This window comes from Rattus rattus, chromosome 5 (assembly GCF_011064425.1).
Source record: "Rattus rattus isolate New Zealand chromosome 5, Rrattus_CSIRO_v1, whole genome shotgun sequence".
NCBI classification, from domain to species: Eukaryota; Metazoa; Chordata; class Mammalia; order Rodentia; family Muridae; genus Rattus; species Rattus rattus.
The window spans coordinates 103,543,494-103,560,267 of record NC_046158.1 but is presented as its reverse complement, the minus strand read 5'-3'; the positions used below and the strand labels follow the sequence as shown (position 1 = coordinate 103,560,267).

The following is a 16,774-nucleotide window of genomic DNA, read 5'->3' as shown; positions in this document are numbered from 1 at the left end:
GTATTTCAGAGGAGGCTGGGCACTCTTCACTAGGTCACTAGTCCTTTAGGTGTTAGAGCCAGAGGCTGAGGTAAGCACAGGCGCTTGCTCCTTGCCTCTTTTCTGCCTGTGAGCAAAGCTAAGGTTACAAACACCCATCCTGAACCCCAGCATTAAACAGTGCAGGGCCACCAGATGCAATATTCCCGCTTACATCTGCAAACCACTTCACAGGGCTGTGGATTTCAGTAACAGAAAAGGAACGTACACAACTTTGCCAAAGCAAACAAAACTTAGTGTTTTTTTTTTTTTTTTTTTAGTAGAATTTTATTTCAGGTTGATTTGCCCCCCCCCCCAGAACAGTCAAAATATGCCAACAAAACCAAAACCAAGCCATTTATCATATAAGCATTTTTTTCTGTGATTAAATATTATACACACACGAACACCTGTGTTTTTAAATTTTACAAGTTTCTCCACTTATATCTTTGTTATTCTATAAAACCCATATACTTCTATATAGAGAAAGTAAATAAATGTAGGATCTGGATATATTTTTAGTAGTGGATTGGAAACCTGTGAGATTATTTTTCAATGAGATCGTCTACTTTTATTTCGTCTATGCAAACCACTTAATTAGAGAAAAAAAGATAAAGTAGTATTAAGGTAGAAATTTCAAAACATTTAACCAGAAAGACAATTGATATTTGTATGTTGGGACTCTATTTCGTCTAAGTGGAACATGTGTCTTTGCTCACCTGCCTAGTGTACCTCTGGCTAGCAGCAAATGCAAGCTACCTGTGATCAGAGGTTAAGCTTATTATCGGCTGCATTAAATGAACCTTAATTTAGGTAACTGCTTTGAACACTTTGTAGACTCTAGTCCTTCTTACAGTTTCCGGATATTGATTTTTAAATCTCCACAAACTTCTCAGGAGGCCAAGCAGAATCAGGCCACTGACCCAGCGTGTCTTTTCCTATGACAGCCGCATGCCTTCACCACACCAGTCTGTCAATAACAACTTACGGAGAGCCCGCTGTGGGCCTGTGGCCTGCACGGGGGCCATGCAGCAGAATCCACGGAAACAAGAAATTGCGTTTGCCTGGAGCTCACGTCTACATTAGCACATCCTGCAAGCATGTCGGCCAGCTCTTATTAATTTCTTATTCACCAGCGACAAGGGAAAGGTGTTTTCGATGTTTTTAAAACTGGTGGGGGAAAACTCTCATTAATAATAACTTTTTTTAAAAAGACAAAATTTATGTAGAATCAGGTAGGCTAGTCTCCAGAGGTTTGTATATTCATAGATGAGGTTTTAAAACACAAAGTACCAGACACGTTTTGTAATTATTCAGACACCAAGGTACAACATTTCTCATCTCTCGCTCTTTAAGAGTAAAATGTCAGGACATTCTTGTGATTTCCTCTAACCAGTAGCACAGGAGGGAGGTTCTTGGTCAGGATTTCTAACCACGCCATGTACAACAAATCCGAAATAGATCCTTTTCTCGCCACTGGAAGGCTCCTGACAACAGGGAAGGAAAATTAAAACCAAAGAGAAAGTTACAGCCGGCAGGGACGTTATCTGCACTTCTGAATTAGTAATGAAATGTTTATCACGCTCCCCCTCGGAGGAAAGCACTGAGTTACTTTGAATACAGAAATTAAATTGATGCATTTTTTCAGATAATGCAAACATCTATAAATGAGAAAAGTGGTTTAGTCATTATACAGGCAAAATAGATTCTAACTTCTGATTTTTTTATTAGATCTTTGAATCTAATCAAAAGATGGCCATCGCATGGGGGCAGTTACCATTGCCTTCAATACGTCCCATTTTTTTTGGGGGGGGCATTAGACTTAGCAGTCCTCCAGGCCATACCATACTTTAAGATATATACATTTGCCTTTAGGTCAGTTCATGGGGTAAAAATGAAATAGTTGGACATTTCCCCATTTTTAGCACCAATCTTCATTTCACAAGTAATATTTTCAGTAGGCATTTTCCTAACATTAGTAGGGCCATGCGATAAAGAATGGAAATGGGAAAGCTCATGGCCTTTTGCATTTGGTGACCTGTTCCCACACTGTACAGATCCCTGGGAGTCAGCCATAGACATACAGCTCAGGAGCACCCACCCAGGGAAGATGCTTGTGAACCCCATGGCCCACTTGGGCTACTGGGAAGGAATTTCAGAGTTTGGGTTCCTGGAGCCTGGTCCATATGGGCCCATAAGAGTAGCATCAACCCAACATGGACGCATGTTCCCAGCCCTATGAGTGTTGTTAGAATCCAAGCAGGTTCTGCTGAAGTCCCCAGGATTCTGTCATCCTGTTTTAGGGTAACATTTATCTTCCTTCACTGCCTATACTCCTAGATGGGCCAACCTATCTTTAAAAAAAAATCTTCCCACTGGAAGAATCATGGGTCTTTAGTCTGATCAGCCCACTCACCCTATCCCTTCTTCCTACCAGTAATAACTGCCCAGCGACACTTACAATACGATGAGGTTGGCGGCTCTGGAATGCTCCTGTAACAGCTCGTTCAGTCGAACTTGGCGGTAACTCTGTGGACAGTATTTAGACTGGGTTGAATGCAGGTCTATCAGAAGTCTGAATGAGAATTTATCTTCTTACCTCAAGTCATGGATAAAAAGTCATTTTTAAAAAGTCATTTCTAAAAATAAATTGGACATGCTTTTAAAAATGACTTAATGTTGCAAAGCTTCATGGGAAATTTTAGAACTATAAAGAGAGTCTGGATTGTCACTGTGATACGGTGGCTTATTAGATTCTAGGGGTGTAGAGCAAACAAGACAGATGGCCAAAACAAAAAAGGCTAGAACAGAGAATTTGGGAACAGACTTTCATTTGGAGAAAACCAATTGAATCTTGCTATTGCTTTGATAGCCTAACAAGATAGGTTCTGTTCTGTTCTATTTTCTTTAAGTTCGCTGACAATATTTGTATGAGTCTGGTTTCGAGTAATAAGCCACCAGTAAACTCATTGGAAAATTATTAGTGATGAGACTAATACTTACTTTTGAATTCACTGGTTCAGACCAGCCTCAGATGTCTGCATTGCTTAATTATACACTATGTCTCTAAAAACTGGATACTCAATCCGGTGCACAAGTTATTGTTCTATCTCAGGGTTGTTTTACTAATGCTGGAAGAGTTTAATATTTTCTTCCTCTAAGTTTCCCAGCTCAGATCCTAGTACAGTTTATCTGTGTTTGTAGTTTAGAAGCTCGGGTCACCCTTGTCCTTTAATGTCCAATTAAGATGTTGAGTTTTTTACTTAGATTGGCATCCCTGATTTGATGATTTGTTTCTTTTTTCATTACCAGTACTGCCCACCAGTTCAATTTACACTTAGGCCAGAGAGAAACTTCTGGTTGTTCTGTCTGCCTCAGGCTGGCCTTGTGGTTATGATCTTCTTGTCTTAGCCTCCAGAGTGCTGGTACTCCAGGCTCCTAGGAAAGCTCATCATTCATCTCATGGTGTATGCCAGACTCAGTTTACACATACTACACACACACACACACACACACACACACACACACACACACACACACACAACCATACACACATGCATACACACACATATACACATACAAACACATACATACACATACACAACCACACACACATACACACATATATATACAATCAAACACACATACATACATACACACACACAACCACACACATACATACACACACAACCACACACACACATACATATACACAACCACACACACACATACATACACACATATACATACACTCACATACATACATACATACAAACACACACAACCACACACATACATCCTGACATCCACACATATATACATACATACACATATACATATACACACATATACACATACATGCATACATACATACACAAAACCACACACATATACATACATATAACACATACACATACATACATTCAGACACAATCACACACACATACAAAACTACACACACATACATACACACACACATACATACATATAGACACATACATATGTTCACACAGTTATTTTATTATTTCTGTATGTGTACTGCACTGTTTGTAAATGTTGGAGGACAATTTTTTATAAATATATTTTCTGCTTGCACAGTGAGACCTGGTGATTGAACTCAGGACATCTGACAAGCTATCTTGCTAGCTCCAGGTACAACATCTGTATTCTTTATTCTAAGCAATACATCATAACTTTCTGTAGATATTTTTATTAGGTTTTCACAGCTATGTTTAAGAGGTTAAAGTTCTTTGCTGTTGTTTAAATTTTGTTAAACTTACTTTTATCCACATTGCATGACTAATGACTTATTTTAGATTATTAAGAATAAATTTCAGAGGAGTCATCACAATACGGAGCAATAACTTGTTTCATTAACTTTAAAATAGGTTATTTTCTAGAAAAAATTGAAACATTTTCTGAATGATTTTATCCAGTCATATGATTAAAAAGCACCTAAAAATACAGGGTGCTCAGGAAGTCAGGTTGACCAGATGTCTCACTCCTTGAAATCAACCCGTTACCTCCTTTATCTAATTACACATTAAAGTGAAAACATAGGGAGACAAGTTCTTACCTTTTCCTTGACTGCTTCCAGTTCTGCATCTGTAATTTTCCACGGACTTTCTCTTTTTAATTTCTCAGCAGTGGTCAAATCTTTGTGGCTTTCGTGGAGCCTATAAGGTTCAATCATCTCTTCAAAGACTTTCCAGCTGAAATTGGAATTGTAAAGGAGGCCTCACAGTGGGAAACAGACTCATTATTCCACAGATGCATGAATCAGAGCTGGATGGTATGCAAATCTTTTGAGAGTCATCTTTGTAGGGAACTTATAGTGAGGGAAACCGCGGGCACAGCATTCCCTCCCTAGTGAAAGCAAGCAGTGGTGTGTTTGAGGCCTTGTTCATTTGTGAGGATCATCAGTATTATTAGTTCATGAGCAAGTAGATAGTAATTACTGCACAGATATGTTTTCTGCACAATGTGGTTAAAGACACACGTGCTGTACGCACTTTAGTCCACACCTGGGTTTCCATTTGCTTGTTATGCTGATCAATGGGAGACCCTCATTTTCTGTAGATGAGAGATGACCTCTATTCATTGAGAGCTGGGAGCCCTTCTCACAGGCAGTCAATTAACAATGCCCACTGTTAAGGAGGCTTTGGGCTGATAAGAAAATAGTCTGGGCTCCCACAGGCTTAACATCCCTTGTGCAAAAATGTCTGCCAAAAATAATGGTGTCCTTGTCCTGGAGTTTGATGTTGTCGTCTGAGATTTTTCAAATGACTATTATTCATGTTTGTGTTAAGCGAGAGGACAAAAATCAATAACATTTAATGCCTAAAAATCTGAGGCCATCTTAGGGCATCTAAAAATAAATCACTGGGGAGAAAGCGAGAAGCTGTGCGTGAGAGCTATGGAACATTTAAAAATTGCAAGGAGAATCTCATTCTTGTCTTACATGATAATCTCTTAAGATTTATTCTTCAAACCACAGCACAAAGTAAAGCTTATAATTTATGAAAGGAGTTGTCTTCAGAGCTCTGCTGGAGAAGGTCTCGACTATGAATAATTTTCTTTGGTTTTATATAATTTAACTTACTTACAATTTAGTAACTTTGGGATGAATGATAATTAGAACCCATACGCTTTGGGGTGAAGACATTAAAATACGAAGCGATGAATTTAATTATCTCATCAGTTGGCCTGATTTAGGATTTGCAGATAAAAGTGCAGAGATTACAAAGGAGTAAAATTACCTCTGCCAGGAAGCCTCTGTTAAGGACTGAAGAGATACTGAGTGCCATAGATTTCTATTGTGCTGACTCACAGTAAGTGGGGGAGATGATGGGTGAGCAAGAGAGCCGAAGTGACTCTAGTATTCTTTCAAGAGTACTTTCATTTGCTGCTGCTTCCAACAGTGTCAGCCTTTAGAGAGCTGTACAGGCAGTAAGGTGCAGGGTCGGACCTCAGATCCTGGATGATTGCTCTAACTCTTGTCCTTGGCGTAGCTAACCTGGCCTATGGAAGGGAGTGACAATGGCCACTGGTAGTCTTAGAGCAGCGGGTATGGTGTGGGTGAGTGGCTTGGGAAAGTGAGGCAGCACCACACTGACCAGCTCCAGAACTTGGTTTTAATATGTGAAAGTACTGTTTAAACAACTCTACATGTTCTTACTTTACATTGTAGAGTTACAGTTTCTCTGCACCTCGTCTAGAACCTGACTCGAAAATACAGCTTAAAAACGATTTCCCAAGAAACAGAGGTGGAGTGGAAATCTGTAGTTGTTTCCACAATATCTCTGGTGAGAACTGTTCCATCTACAGCATCAGCTAATCCTAGCACATTTCTGCCAGGGCTGAGCAAAACTCAGTTTTGAACTAATACACACCTAGTATTATATGGTGCCTACCATGGATGGCCCAGTGGATTAGGGGGGACAATGCATCCTGAATGGAGTACAAGACCTGACTTTAATGGCTAGAAAGAGACACTTTCTGTCCTACTGAATACATGGGAACAAGTATGTAGTCCTAGTCATTATTGTCAGTCTTCTTGCTTTGATAAGCTAAATAGACTTTGAGTGAAGCTTTATACAAGAAGATAGAATAGGAAGAATGGAAAAGAACCAGTCCTTTCTTATAAAGCTTATTTTCTAGGTCATTTAATTGAAAGCCAGACTACACTTGTACTTGACTGTGTGTGACAATCACTTCCGTCACGTAAGTCACTAGGAGGTTTTCTCTCACTTGCGTTTGAAACACTGCACTGCAGGAAACTGTCTTTGCCCACTCTTCCTCTGACTGTTTGTCCAGAGCTGACCCTCTGATGTCCCAGCCATGGCTTCCATTTTCCTTTACCTGATTTTTCTTTTCTTTTTTAAAATTGAAAAAAAAGAGAGATTTATTCTTATTTTATATGTATGGGTGTTTTGCCTGCATGCATGTCCATGCACCACATATGCCTGATACCCATGGACACCAGAACAGGTCATTGGAACCAGAGTTATAGATGGTTATTAGGACCACTGTGTAGGTCCTAATAATTTAACCCTGGTCCTCTGGAAGAGCAGCCAGTTGTCTTAATGCTGAGTCAGCTTTCCTGGCCCCAAGTGATTTTTTTTTTTAAAAAGTACCTTTACATTGACTCTTAGATATATCTGTAATATCTCATGTTAAATATGCATGAGGTTCAATTCAGCATTTTAAAATTAACTAATAGCTGTCCTGCATTCTCCATCATTTTCCTCATACTAAGATTTAGCATTATCTTAATTGCACAAAACTTTCTCCCTGAGAGAGGAAAAGGAAGGAGGAAAAGGATATATTTTTCATTTCACAAATAGGATATAAATTTTAAATTTTCTCCTTGGACCACATAAGATTTCCTCTTTCACAGTAATCTTTAATAGTGGGTTTTTTTGTTTGTTTTTGTTTTGTTTTGTTTTGAACTACTCTAGCATCTGTAAGCTAAATTATCTAGTTAATTGTCTTCAGTTTCTTCTTGATTTCCATATAAAGATTGTTGTCTTTGGCCCATGACTTTTAATTCAGTTTACACAATAAAAATGGAATATAATCACAATATATGCTACATTTCTCAGGCTCAATTATTTTCTCATTTAGTTGGCTTTTGTTCTGTCAAATGCTTGTGAGGGTGGCAACATTTCACAGTTATTGAAAGATTTACCAAAGGTGATTGAAAGATAATTTAACACTAGCCTCCACAAGCAAATCGCTGACTTTGTATAATACCAGGTGAGCAAGACAAAAATAGAGATCTGGGGACAGTTGTTAATGGTGACGAAGACTGCCCACACTTGAAGACCACCATGGGTGCTGAAACTGGGACAGTGTTCTTCCCCAACCCCTCTCTAAGATTTATTTGTTCATGTATTTTATGTATGAATGTTCTGTCTCCATGCATACCAGAAAAGGGAATCAGATCCCATACAGATGGTTGTGAGCCACCATGCGGGTGCTGGGAATCGAACTCAGACCGTCTGTAAGAGGCTAGTGCATTTAACTGCCAAGCCATCTCTCCAGTCACTGGGCCAGTATTCTCATGATGGCTTAGATTGGTGCCCTGGGGCTGCCATGTAGAAGAGCTTTCTCTGATTGTGCTATCCAGCTGGCTGCCAGAGGCCATGAGTGCCATGGGCTAAATGACTGCTTTCAGTTCTAAACTAGGGCCACTTTCAAAGTCTGGGGTGTGAGTTGCCAGCAGGGTACATGCCATTTTACAAAGCAACATGGCTGAAGGGTGGTGGACAGGTGAGAGATGAGGACGGGTCCTCTGCATACTCATTCCGGCAGGTGGCCTCTTTCCTCAGGACAGTGCACAGTAGGCTTCACAATTATCTTACCTCAGTAAGGATTGATATATCTTCTTTGCAACCTTGATAGAGCAGGGAGAAAAATCTGCAAAACTCTGAAACCTAATTTATTGGTTTCTTACGGAAGGTAAGCAATTCTCTTTGAGGAGGAGGATGGCATTGCGTGAGGGATAACAATGGTGTCTGGAATAAAATTTAGACACAGGGCAAGATGAAAATGCCCTAAGAAGAAGACATCATTGGGCAAGGTCATCATAGTAAGACAAAGTGTGTCTGTACTGTGACAAGTAGGTACTCCCAGAATGGAGAGGCCAGTTCATAAAGGTGACATATCACATGCTCAGTGACAGAACAGAAAGTATAAGAACACAGGGTGGTGGACACAACAGCTGAACAGAGGTGAGGCCGGTGATGCAGAAAGAAATAGGGCTCTCAGAGGAGAGAAAAACAGGTTGAAGGGCAAAGGACAAGGGAATAGAGAAGGACTCGTTTAAGAAGATGAGTAATGAAGACAAACTCCACTACTACAAGACTAATTTGGGTGACTATTGGGCTCAGCATAGAACAAGGGCTTTAATAGAGGCAGTGGCTACCCCAACCCCAGATACTGGAAGGTGGCTCAACCATGACGTACCATAATCTCTAAACTCTGCCACTAAGGCTTCATGTTAAAAATTACTCATCTTGTTCTGCTATTAAGAATTCTCTCTACCAACCAGAGCCACACAATGACCTTGTTGGGTCACATGACTGAAAATGCCATGAGGCGTTGACCCAGTGAACTACAACTCTTCAAGTGAAGAGAGATATTGCACGGCAATTCAGTTCTGGTCAGAACAGTAAGTGGGAACACTTACCAGAGGGAATTGTAAATGCGTTGTTTTACGTACACACTTGTGAGTGCAGAAGCATTAGAATGTTAGGCATTTGAGGGTTGTATGATACAAGGAAACGCTCTAAAGCATCTCTGGTTAGCCCTATCAGCTTCAACTTTCTTTTTTTTTTTTTTTGGTTCTTTTTTTTTTTTTCGAGCTGGGGACCGAACCAGGGCCTTGCGCTTCCTAGGTAAGCGCTCTACCACTGAGCTAAATCCCCAGCCCCTCAACTTTCTTATTAGAAGGTGCTTTGTGAAGCATTATACCTGACTTGTAGCCTTAGGGAGCTCATAGACACCCTAAACAATACGAAGTTCCTGTTTATCTGGTCAGTAAAATGCATTGTGAGTCTTCAGATTTTTAGATATTTATCAAGTTCATAAAAAAATTATATTGCAAGAAGGGAAGAGGGGAGAAGACTTGGGGACTGCAGAATGACAGCTTATCAAGACTTGCCAGAGGAGGCAGAAATAGTGGTCAAAGATGGCCCAGTGGAACTGTAGGAACCCAGGCATGCAGAAGCCTTCACGTCCCGGGGTGTGGTTTTCTTTGTGGGCTCTAGTCTATTCTAAGATGTATTACATTGTATCCACAATATACAGTAAATATAACTTACTATCAGCAACTGAAAACTTTCTGTGGTTGCTAAATTATAAGTCTAAGCAGTTCATTTAACTTATTTTTTTAAATTAATTTATTCATTTTATGTATATGAGCACACTGTTGCTGTCTTCCGACACACCAGAAGAGGGCATCAGATTCCATTACTGATGGTTGTGAGCCACCATGTGGTTGCTAGGAATTGAACACAGGACCTCTGGAAGAGCAGTCAGTGCTCTTAACCTCTGAGCCATCTTCCCAGCCCCAGTTCATTTAATTTATAATTGACCATGTTTCCAGGCAATATTCCTGCACCTTTGAGATGTCCTGCGAACACAGAACCTGTAATCCCAATGGTTTTCAGAGATACCATTGTTATGAACTGCAAGGTTTGCGGGCCGCCAAAGTTTACGTAGTGAAGCCTAAACCACCAATGTTGTGAAGTCTGGAGGTGGGGACTTTAGGGGGCACTTAGCTCTTTAGAGTCATAAGGATGGTGGTCCCTCAAGGGAATTAGTGCCTTAGTAGAAGAGAGATACCAGAACTCTTATCTTAATTCATCAGACATAGAAGTGACCAGTTTTAAGCTAGAAAGAGAGTCCTCAACAGATACATATCCCAAAGCACCTTGATCTTGGACTGCTTGGCCTCCAGAACTGAGCTACAAGTATCGGTTTGCCAAGCTGCCTGAACTATAGCGTTTTGTAAATGGCTAAGATAGTTAATGGAATTGAGAAACTCTACAACTGATAGGGTTAAAATGCTGCCATGCTTTGAAGACATTTCGCTGATTACCTCAACTCTGCCAGCTTTATAGTTTCTGGGAGCAGGGCTTATAAATCACCATTCTAGGTCTCAAATAGTTTTAGAGGCTCCAGTAAAAGTTCACAGGCCCTAAGTGTTGAATCGCTTAGTACCTGGAACCCAAAGTCACCCTAGAATGGGGATCCTTTCCTCAAGTTCCTTGCTAAAGCCCTCTTCCCTCTCGGTGTCACGGTTAGTGAAAGTTTCTTTAATATCTATCAAGAAGTGACTGCAGTAAATGCATTGTGTTTTCACCCTCTGTTAAACAACACGAAAACGAGAAGCCGGGGTCAGTCGAGCCTGCTAAACAATTCTTACCTCTCTTTGTTTGGCTTAATGTTGATGTCTCCAATTATATGAATGTCTGCAAATTTTATCCTAAATTTGCTGAGAAGCGAAGCCATTCTGAAAAGAGAGAGAGAGAGAGAAAAAAAAACCGACATCACTAGAGCCTATGTAATTACTTTCTATCAAAGGTGCCTTTGTGTTTGAGTTAAGGTATCAAAAGCAATCAGGGTGGCTTTCAGACAGAGGCTTTTCAGTTTTGATTGCATTAATGTGTTCCATGGAGATGTTAAGTGTGTTCTACTGAACACTAAGCAATCCCTGAGGTCAACCAAGGTGGCGCACGCCTGCCCTCTCAGTGCACTGAGGTGGGGGACTGTGAGTCAGGACACACAGGGTTGTACAGTGAATTCCAGGCCAGCGTGACATACTCACAGGCACCTTGTCATAAAAATAAAGAAATAAAGAAATAAAGAAATAACAGTAAAATCCAGGAAATAAAAACAGAGAAATCCCGGTAGGTACAGAGAACTGAGAGCACAAAGGGATTCATCTTCCTGAGGGAGAATGGGAAACTCTCCTTGTCGCCAGCAAGACAGAACTCGGTCATTCTTGTCGAAGAGGCTTTTACAACCTTTCCAACAGACTAATCGTGTATGGCTGTGTGTTGTTCCACCTGCTGGCCCCTGGAAATTGGTAATTTTAACTTAAAGTTACAGAAAGCTCGTAAAGGTGGTACAAAGATTCCCAGACCTGTCATTGGAATGTTTTTCAGTTTGCTTTGTTATTCTCTTTGTTTCTTTCTCTGTCTATTTGTCTATCTGTCTGTCTGCTTCTTAAGGAGAATCAACATATGCAATATTATTACATGAGAACTGTCATGCTTTCATTGAATGTGATTATGTCCTTGCTATAAAATGTGTGTACATGTGGGTATACCATCATTACATTCTCCTCAGAGGGAGAAGACACTATGAAAACTGATGGAATGAGAGTCTTCTCTTTATTGCGGGGTTCTGGGAGTTACAAAGCTCAGGGCTTAAGTTTGCATGCAAGACCAAGAGCTGCTGGGTCTCCCCAGGGTTCCCATGACAGTATGAGAAAGCCACGCTCTTAGACGTTTGCTCTTCTCACATGAATGCTTCAGCTCTTAGTGGCTGCACTAATGAAAAATCTACAAAGATAAATGATGTGACTTTACTTTAAAAGTCTGTTTGTCTGTGTGTCTGTCTGTCTGTTTCCTCTTCCCTTCCCCCTCCCTCCCTCCCTCCCTCCCTCCCTCCCCCTCCTTCCTTCCTTCCTTCCTTCCTTCCTTCTGCAATAGAGTCTCAATTTAAATTCCCGTCTTGCCAGGAACTCAACATGTTGACTAGGTTGGCCTTGAACTCCCTATGTAGTAGACCAGGCTGGGCTCAAAATCAGAAAGATTTGCCTGTCTCTGCCTCCTGGTGCTGAGAATTAAGATAGGCACCACCATTCCTAGCTCTCTCAAAGTCATTTAAAGCAGCAGGGTGACCTTCCTCAGAGTGGCCAGAAAGGTGAGTCACAGATCACTCACGCAATCTTTTCCTCTTCAATGCGGTTGATTTTTCCTCTAACATAGATTCTTAACTTACAGTCTTTCCATTTCTTTATGAGAGTCAAGATATATGGGATAAGCAGTGTCAACCCTGGAATAAAGAGCAAATTACAATGGAAAGGAAGAGAAAACTGAGAGAAAAAAAAAAAAAAAACCAAACCGAGAGCATTATTTTTATCCATTCCCGTTATGATAGCTGTTAAATGACCTTCGTGGTCTTTGGGAACACAGAAATGGTATTCTCGAGCTGATGCCCTTCTAAGTACACGGACCTTTGTTAAAAGAACAAGGCAGAAGTTCTGCTCCTCAGTGAACATTTTGCACAGCTTACCTCCATCGTCAAATAACCACCAAACATCGATTGTGCCTTTTCCCTGTTTCTTTTTATACTGAGCGCTGGCTTCTACCAGCTTCTGATTGAACTCTCCGACGTGCATCGACTGGATGGTGCTGATGTTGCTGTCTGAAATGGAGGATACAGTGGAACATCTATTTGTCTTTTAGGACAGCAACAGTGAGCTACACGATGGAATTATAATTTAAGCAATATGGTGGCTTAAACTTTGAAGATACCTTCTATAAGAAAATTTTCCCATGGCTGATGGTGCTGTTTGTGGAGGTTGAGGACCTATAGAGGCTCAGCATAGTTGGAGAAAGTGGTTCAGTGGTGGGTGGTCCTTACATGACAGCTTGGCTCTGATTCGTAGGGCCTATCTGCTTTCTGGTCTGCCCTGAGGTGAACAGCAGCATCATCAGGCTTCTGCTGCCAGAGATGAAGCCACTGTGGCTCATCTTGAAATCAAGGAGGTGAGGCAAATCTTCTACCTTTTTAAGGGGATTTTGTTCTGTGCTGGCTTTGTTCAGAAGGCCATGAAAGAATAAGTGGAGGGGAGAATGGAGTCACCTGTGATGTGTAAGGTGGAAGAAGGCTACTGGGGGAAGGGGAGGGTGAGAGAAGGGGGGGGAGAGAGACAAAGGGGGAAAAGGATCAACAAAGTTTTCAAACCTTGTTTGAAAAACACTATAATGAACCCTAGTTCTGAATGTTAATAAAAAAGAATCTTTTCAGAAGAATTGAGTTGCTACAAAGGCAGCTTTCTTGTTCAGTGTTTTTAGCCCAGTTATGCCCAGTTACAACCATAGCACGTGACAACCTTCTGAAAATTTTAAATTAGAACCTGTGGCTATTGGCTTTTCTAGAGATAAGGAGTAGGGGACTGGGAGGCCACTGTTGTCAAAGAACCTTATGATGTGGGTGGCAGCTTTGCAGTCCTGCAGCCTGGGGGGTGGGGCTGGGGCTAGCAGAGAGATGATCCCTGAACTCACTGGCAACCAGGCTGCTTTGCTTTGGAGAATCCAGGCCAGCAAGGCCCCTCCCTCAAAGGGATAGATGGCTTCTGAGCATGACACCAAGTTGTTCTGGCCACACACACACACACACACACACACACACACACACACACACACACACACACACACCACACACACACACACACACACACACACACACACCCCACACACACATATACACACACACACATACACACACACAGAGAGAGAGAGAGAGAGAGAGAGAGAGAGAGAGAGAAACATCTTTCATTGGTGCTTTCACTAATTACTAAGAACACCCTGTCATAAGCCCTCACAGAAGTCTGATTTCAGTTCTCAGGCACCATAGACCCCTCAAATTCTATTTCACTAACTTGCCCACTTCTGTTTCTTTTTCAAAACTTCAGAAGCTGAAGCAAAAAAACCCCTTGAGTTGTGTGAAGTTTTGTAAAGGATATAAAAAAAGTCCAGGATACATGGAGATTAAAAAAAAGCTTTTAGTTTTAATTAAGGATGGCTGCACATATAATACTTAGAAGTGATAAATATTTTTCTAAAATTTTTCTGAAGTATATATTAATTTTTTTAGTGTGTGTGTGTGTGTGTGTGTGTGTGTGTGTGTGTGTGTGTGTGTACTATGTGCATGTGACTGAAGGTGCCTACATGGGTCAGACGTATTGAATCTAGAGCTAGAATTACAGGTTTTAAGCCACCCGATGTGGGTACATGGACTTGAACCTAGGTCCTCTGGAAGAACAGAACTGCCGCGACATCTTTCCAGTCCCAGATTTTACTTACTTTTATGTGTGTGTACCCTTGAATGAAGCAGAGGATGTCATGCCTGGAACTGGAGTGCACATGGCTGGCTGCTGTGGTGCCAGGATTGGGTGCTCTGGATGAATAGCAGTGCTTTTTAGGACATCGGTCATCTCAGCACCATGTTTAAAAAGTTCCTGACCCCTGACATGAGATTTGAGAAGGACTATCGGTGAACCAGACCTGTTTCCTAACCTCACCGCTGGCGTTCTTTAGATGCCGTCCATATTATCTCCAGTTTCCTTGCCTTTGAGAATTGTTATTTCCTGGCTCTCATGCAAAGAGGCAGCGTTGGCCAAGTGCTTACTGCAGTGCCGAAAGCCTCTTCTGAGAAGCCTCTTCAGAGCTCCCCAGATCCAGTAGGTTCTGAAGAGGTTTTGCCTAATTCTGGTGTTGCCATGTTGTGTATCTGTCTGTTCTAAAGCAAGTATCTCAAATTGTTTTTACATTCTTAAGACCACAAACAGAAAGTACATTTGTTTGTAGAACGGGACCAAACTCTGCCCCTTAGTTCCATACAAATCAAAGTGTCTGGAGGAATTATTAGGAGAGCCCAGGTTTGGGCTTGATCTAGAGCTCAAAAGAGTTGTCACCACCTCAAAGCCGGGTGGTGTAGGCCCCCCTGTGGAGCAGTGTTTGAACTCCTAGGCATTAAAGTACACAGCATTATGACTTTGTTTTCTGAACACCATGGTAGGTTGGCATTCGGAAAAAGTACCTTTTAACCAAAAACGAATCCTGTGACAGAGGACTAGAACAAGCTTTGCTTAAATGAGTGATGCCCATGCTTCCTCCCAATTAGAATGAGCAGAGGAAGAAGGAGGCCTGTGCTCCCTCCCAATTAGAAAGAGCAAGGAAAAACAAGGCCTGTGCTCCCTACCGATTAGCAAGGAAAAACAAGGCCTGTGCTCCCTACTGATTAGAATGAGTAAGGAAAACAAGGCCTGTGCTCCCTAATGATTAGGAATGAGCAGAGGACCCATTGACTTTGAACTTTCCATTGCTTTTCCAGACTGTGTTTTAATAGAGATTATATTACAAATAAGATGACAGTGGGGAAAAAATACTTTAAAGCCTTATTCTAATTACAAACTTTAAAAAAGATTTATTTATTATATATGAGTACACTGTAGCTGTCTTCAGACACACAGAAGAGGGCATCAGATCCCATTACAGATGGCTGTCAGCCACCATGTGGTTGCTGGGATTTGAACTCAGGACTCCAGAAGAGCAATCAGTGCTCTTAACTGGGTTGGAGCCATCTCAATTAAATTTTAAGCATTTATTTATTTTTGCAGACAAGTGTGTACATATGTGTCATTGTATGCATAGGGAAGTCTGAGGGCAACCTATGGTGGGAGATCAATTTTCTCCTTTCACCATGTGGGTTCTAGGGATCAAACTCAGGTTGTCAGGCCTGGTGGGAGGCACCCTAGCCTGCTGAGCCGCCCTGGCTGTCCTTATTATTAATTTTACATCAGGATCCACCCCTGATTCAAGTGTGTGTGTGTGTGTGTGTGTGTGTGTGTGTGTGTGTTCTAGAGACAGGGTCTCTCACATAGCTCTGATATATACTGCATTTGCCACTCTGTAGACCAGGCTGGCCTCAAACTCACAGAGATCTTCCTGCCTTTGCCTCTCGAGTGCTGGGATTAAAGCTGTTCCACTGTTTGTGGAGGGAAGTGACATTTTAAAGTATGTGAGGAGGAGCTGTGGAGAGGCTCAGTGTTTAAGAGTGCTGCTTCTTAAAGAACAGAAGGTCAGGTCCTCAGCCATACACCTGCTGCCAGGTAGCGAAACTCCTGACAGGCCAACCCCGGGACACCCTATCCTCTTCTGACATCTGGCACACACACAGCACATACCCATAAATTAAAAAACAAATAATTTCTAAAACTTGTTGGGAAGGCTTCCCACAGAGCGTGGGATACGGATTGTATTTGCATCGTCCTTATATTACAGGTGAAATTTCAACCTGGGCTGGGCTACTAGCGCCAGCACAAGCCACCGAATTGACTATTTACAGGTCAGGAAGTGGCCTTTAGAGCTGTTGTCACTTCTAGGCCAGAGCCAACAAAGCTTCAGTTTAACCGCCCCCTGGGCTGACAGTGAACCAGCCTGCAATCTCACAG

At 41.5% G+C, this 16,774-nt stretch overlaps 1 protein-coding gene across 3 annotated transcripts in view; it reads right to left on the bottom strand.

Annotated features, from left to right (window-relative positions):
• Nucleotides 1-278: 278 nt before the first annotated feature.
• Nucleotides 279-16,774, bottom strand: part of Slc12a1 (solute carrier family 12 member 1) — a 94,327-nt gene continuing 77,831 nt past the window's right edge. For all 3 annotated transcript variants that reach the window (XM_032902328.1, XM_032902330.1, XM_032902329.1), the window contains exons 24-27: nucleotides 10,952-11,038; nucleotides 4,595-4,730; nucleotides 2,480-2,547; nucleotides 279-1,505 (exon numbers count right to left, since the gene is read on the bottom strand). In XM_032902328.1, the coding sequence (XP_032758219.1) occupies nucleotides 1,370-1,505; nucleotides 2,480-2,547; nucleotides 4,595-4,730; nucleotides 10,952-11,038 (427 nt within the window). In that variant the 3' untranslated portion in view covers nucleotides 279-1,369. The remainder of the gene's footprint in view (nucleotides 1,506-2,479; nucleotides 2,548-4,594; nucleotides 4,731-10,951; nucleotides 11,039-16,774) is intronic.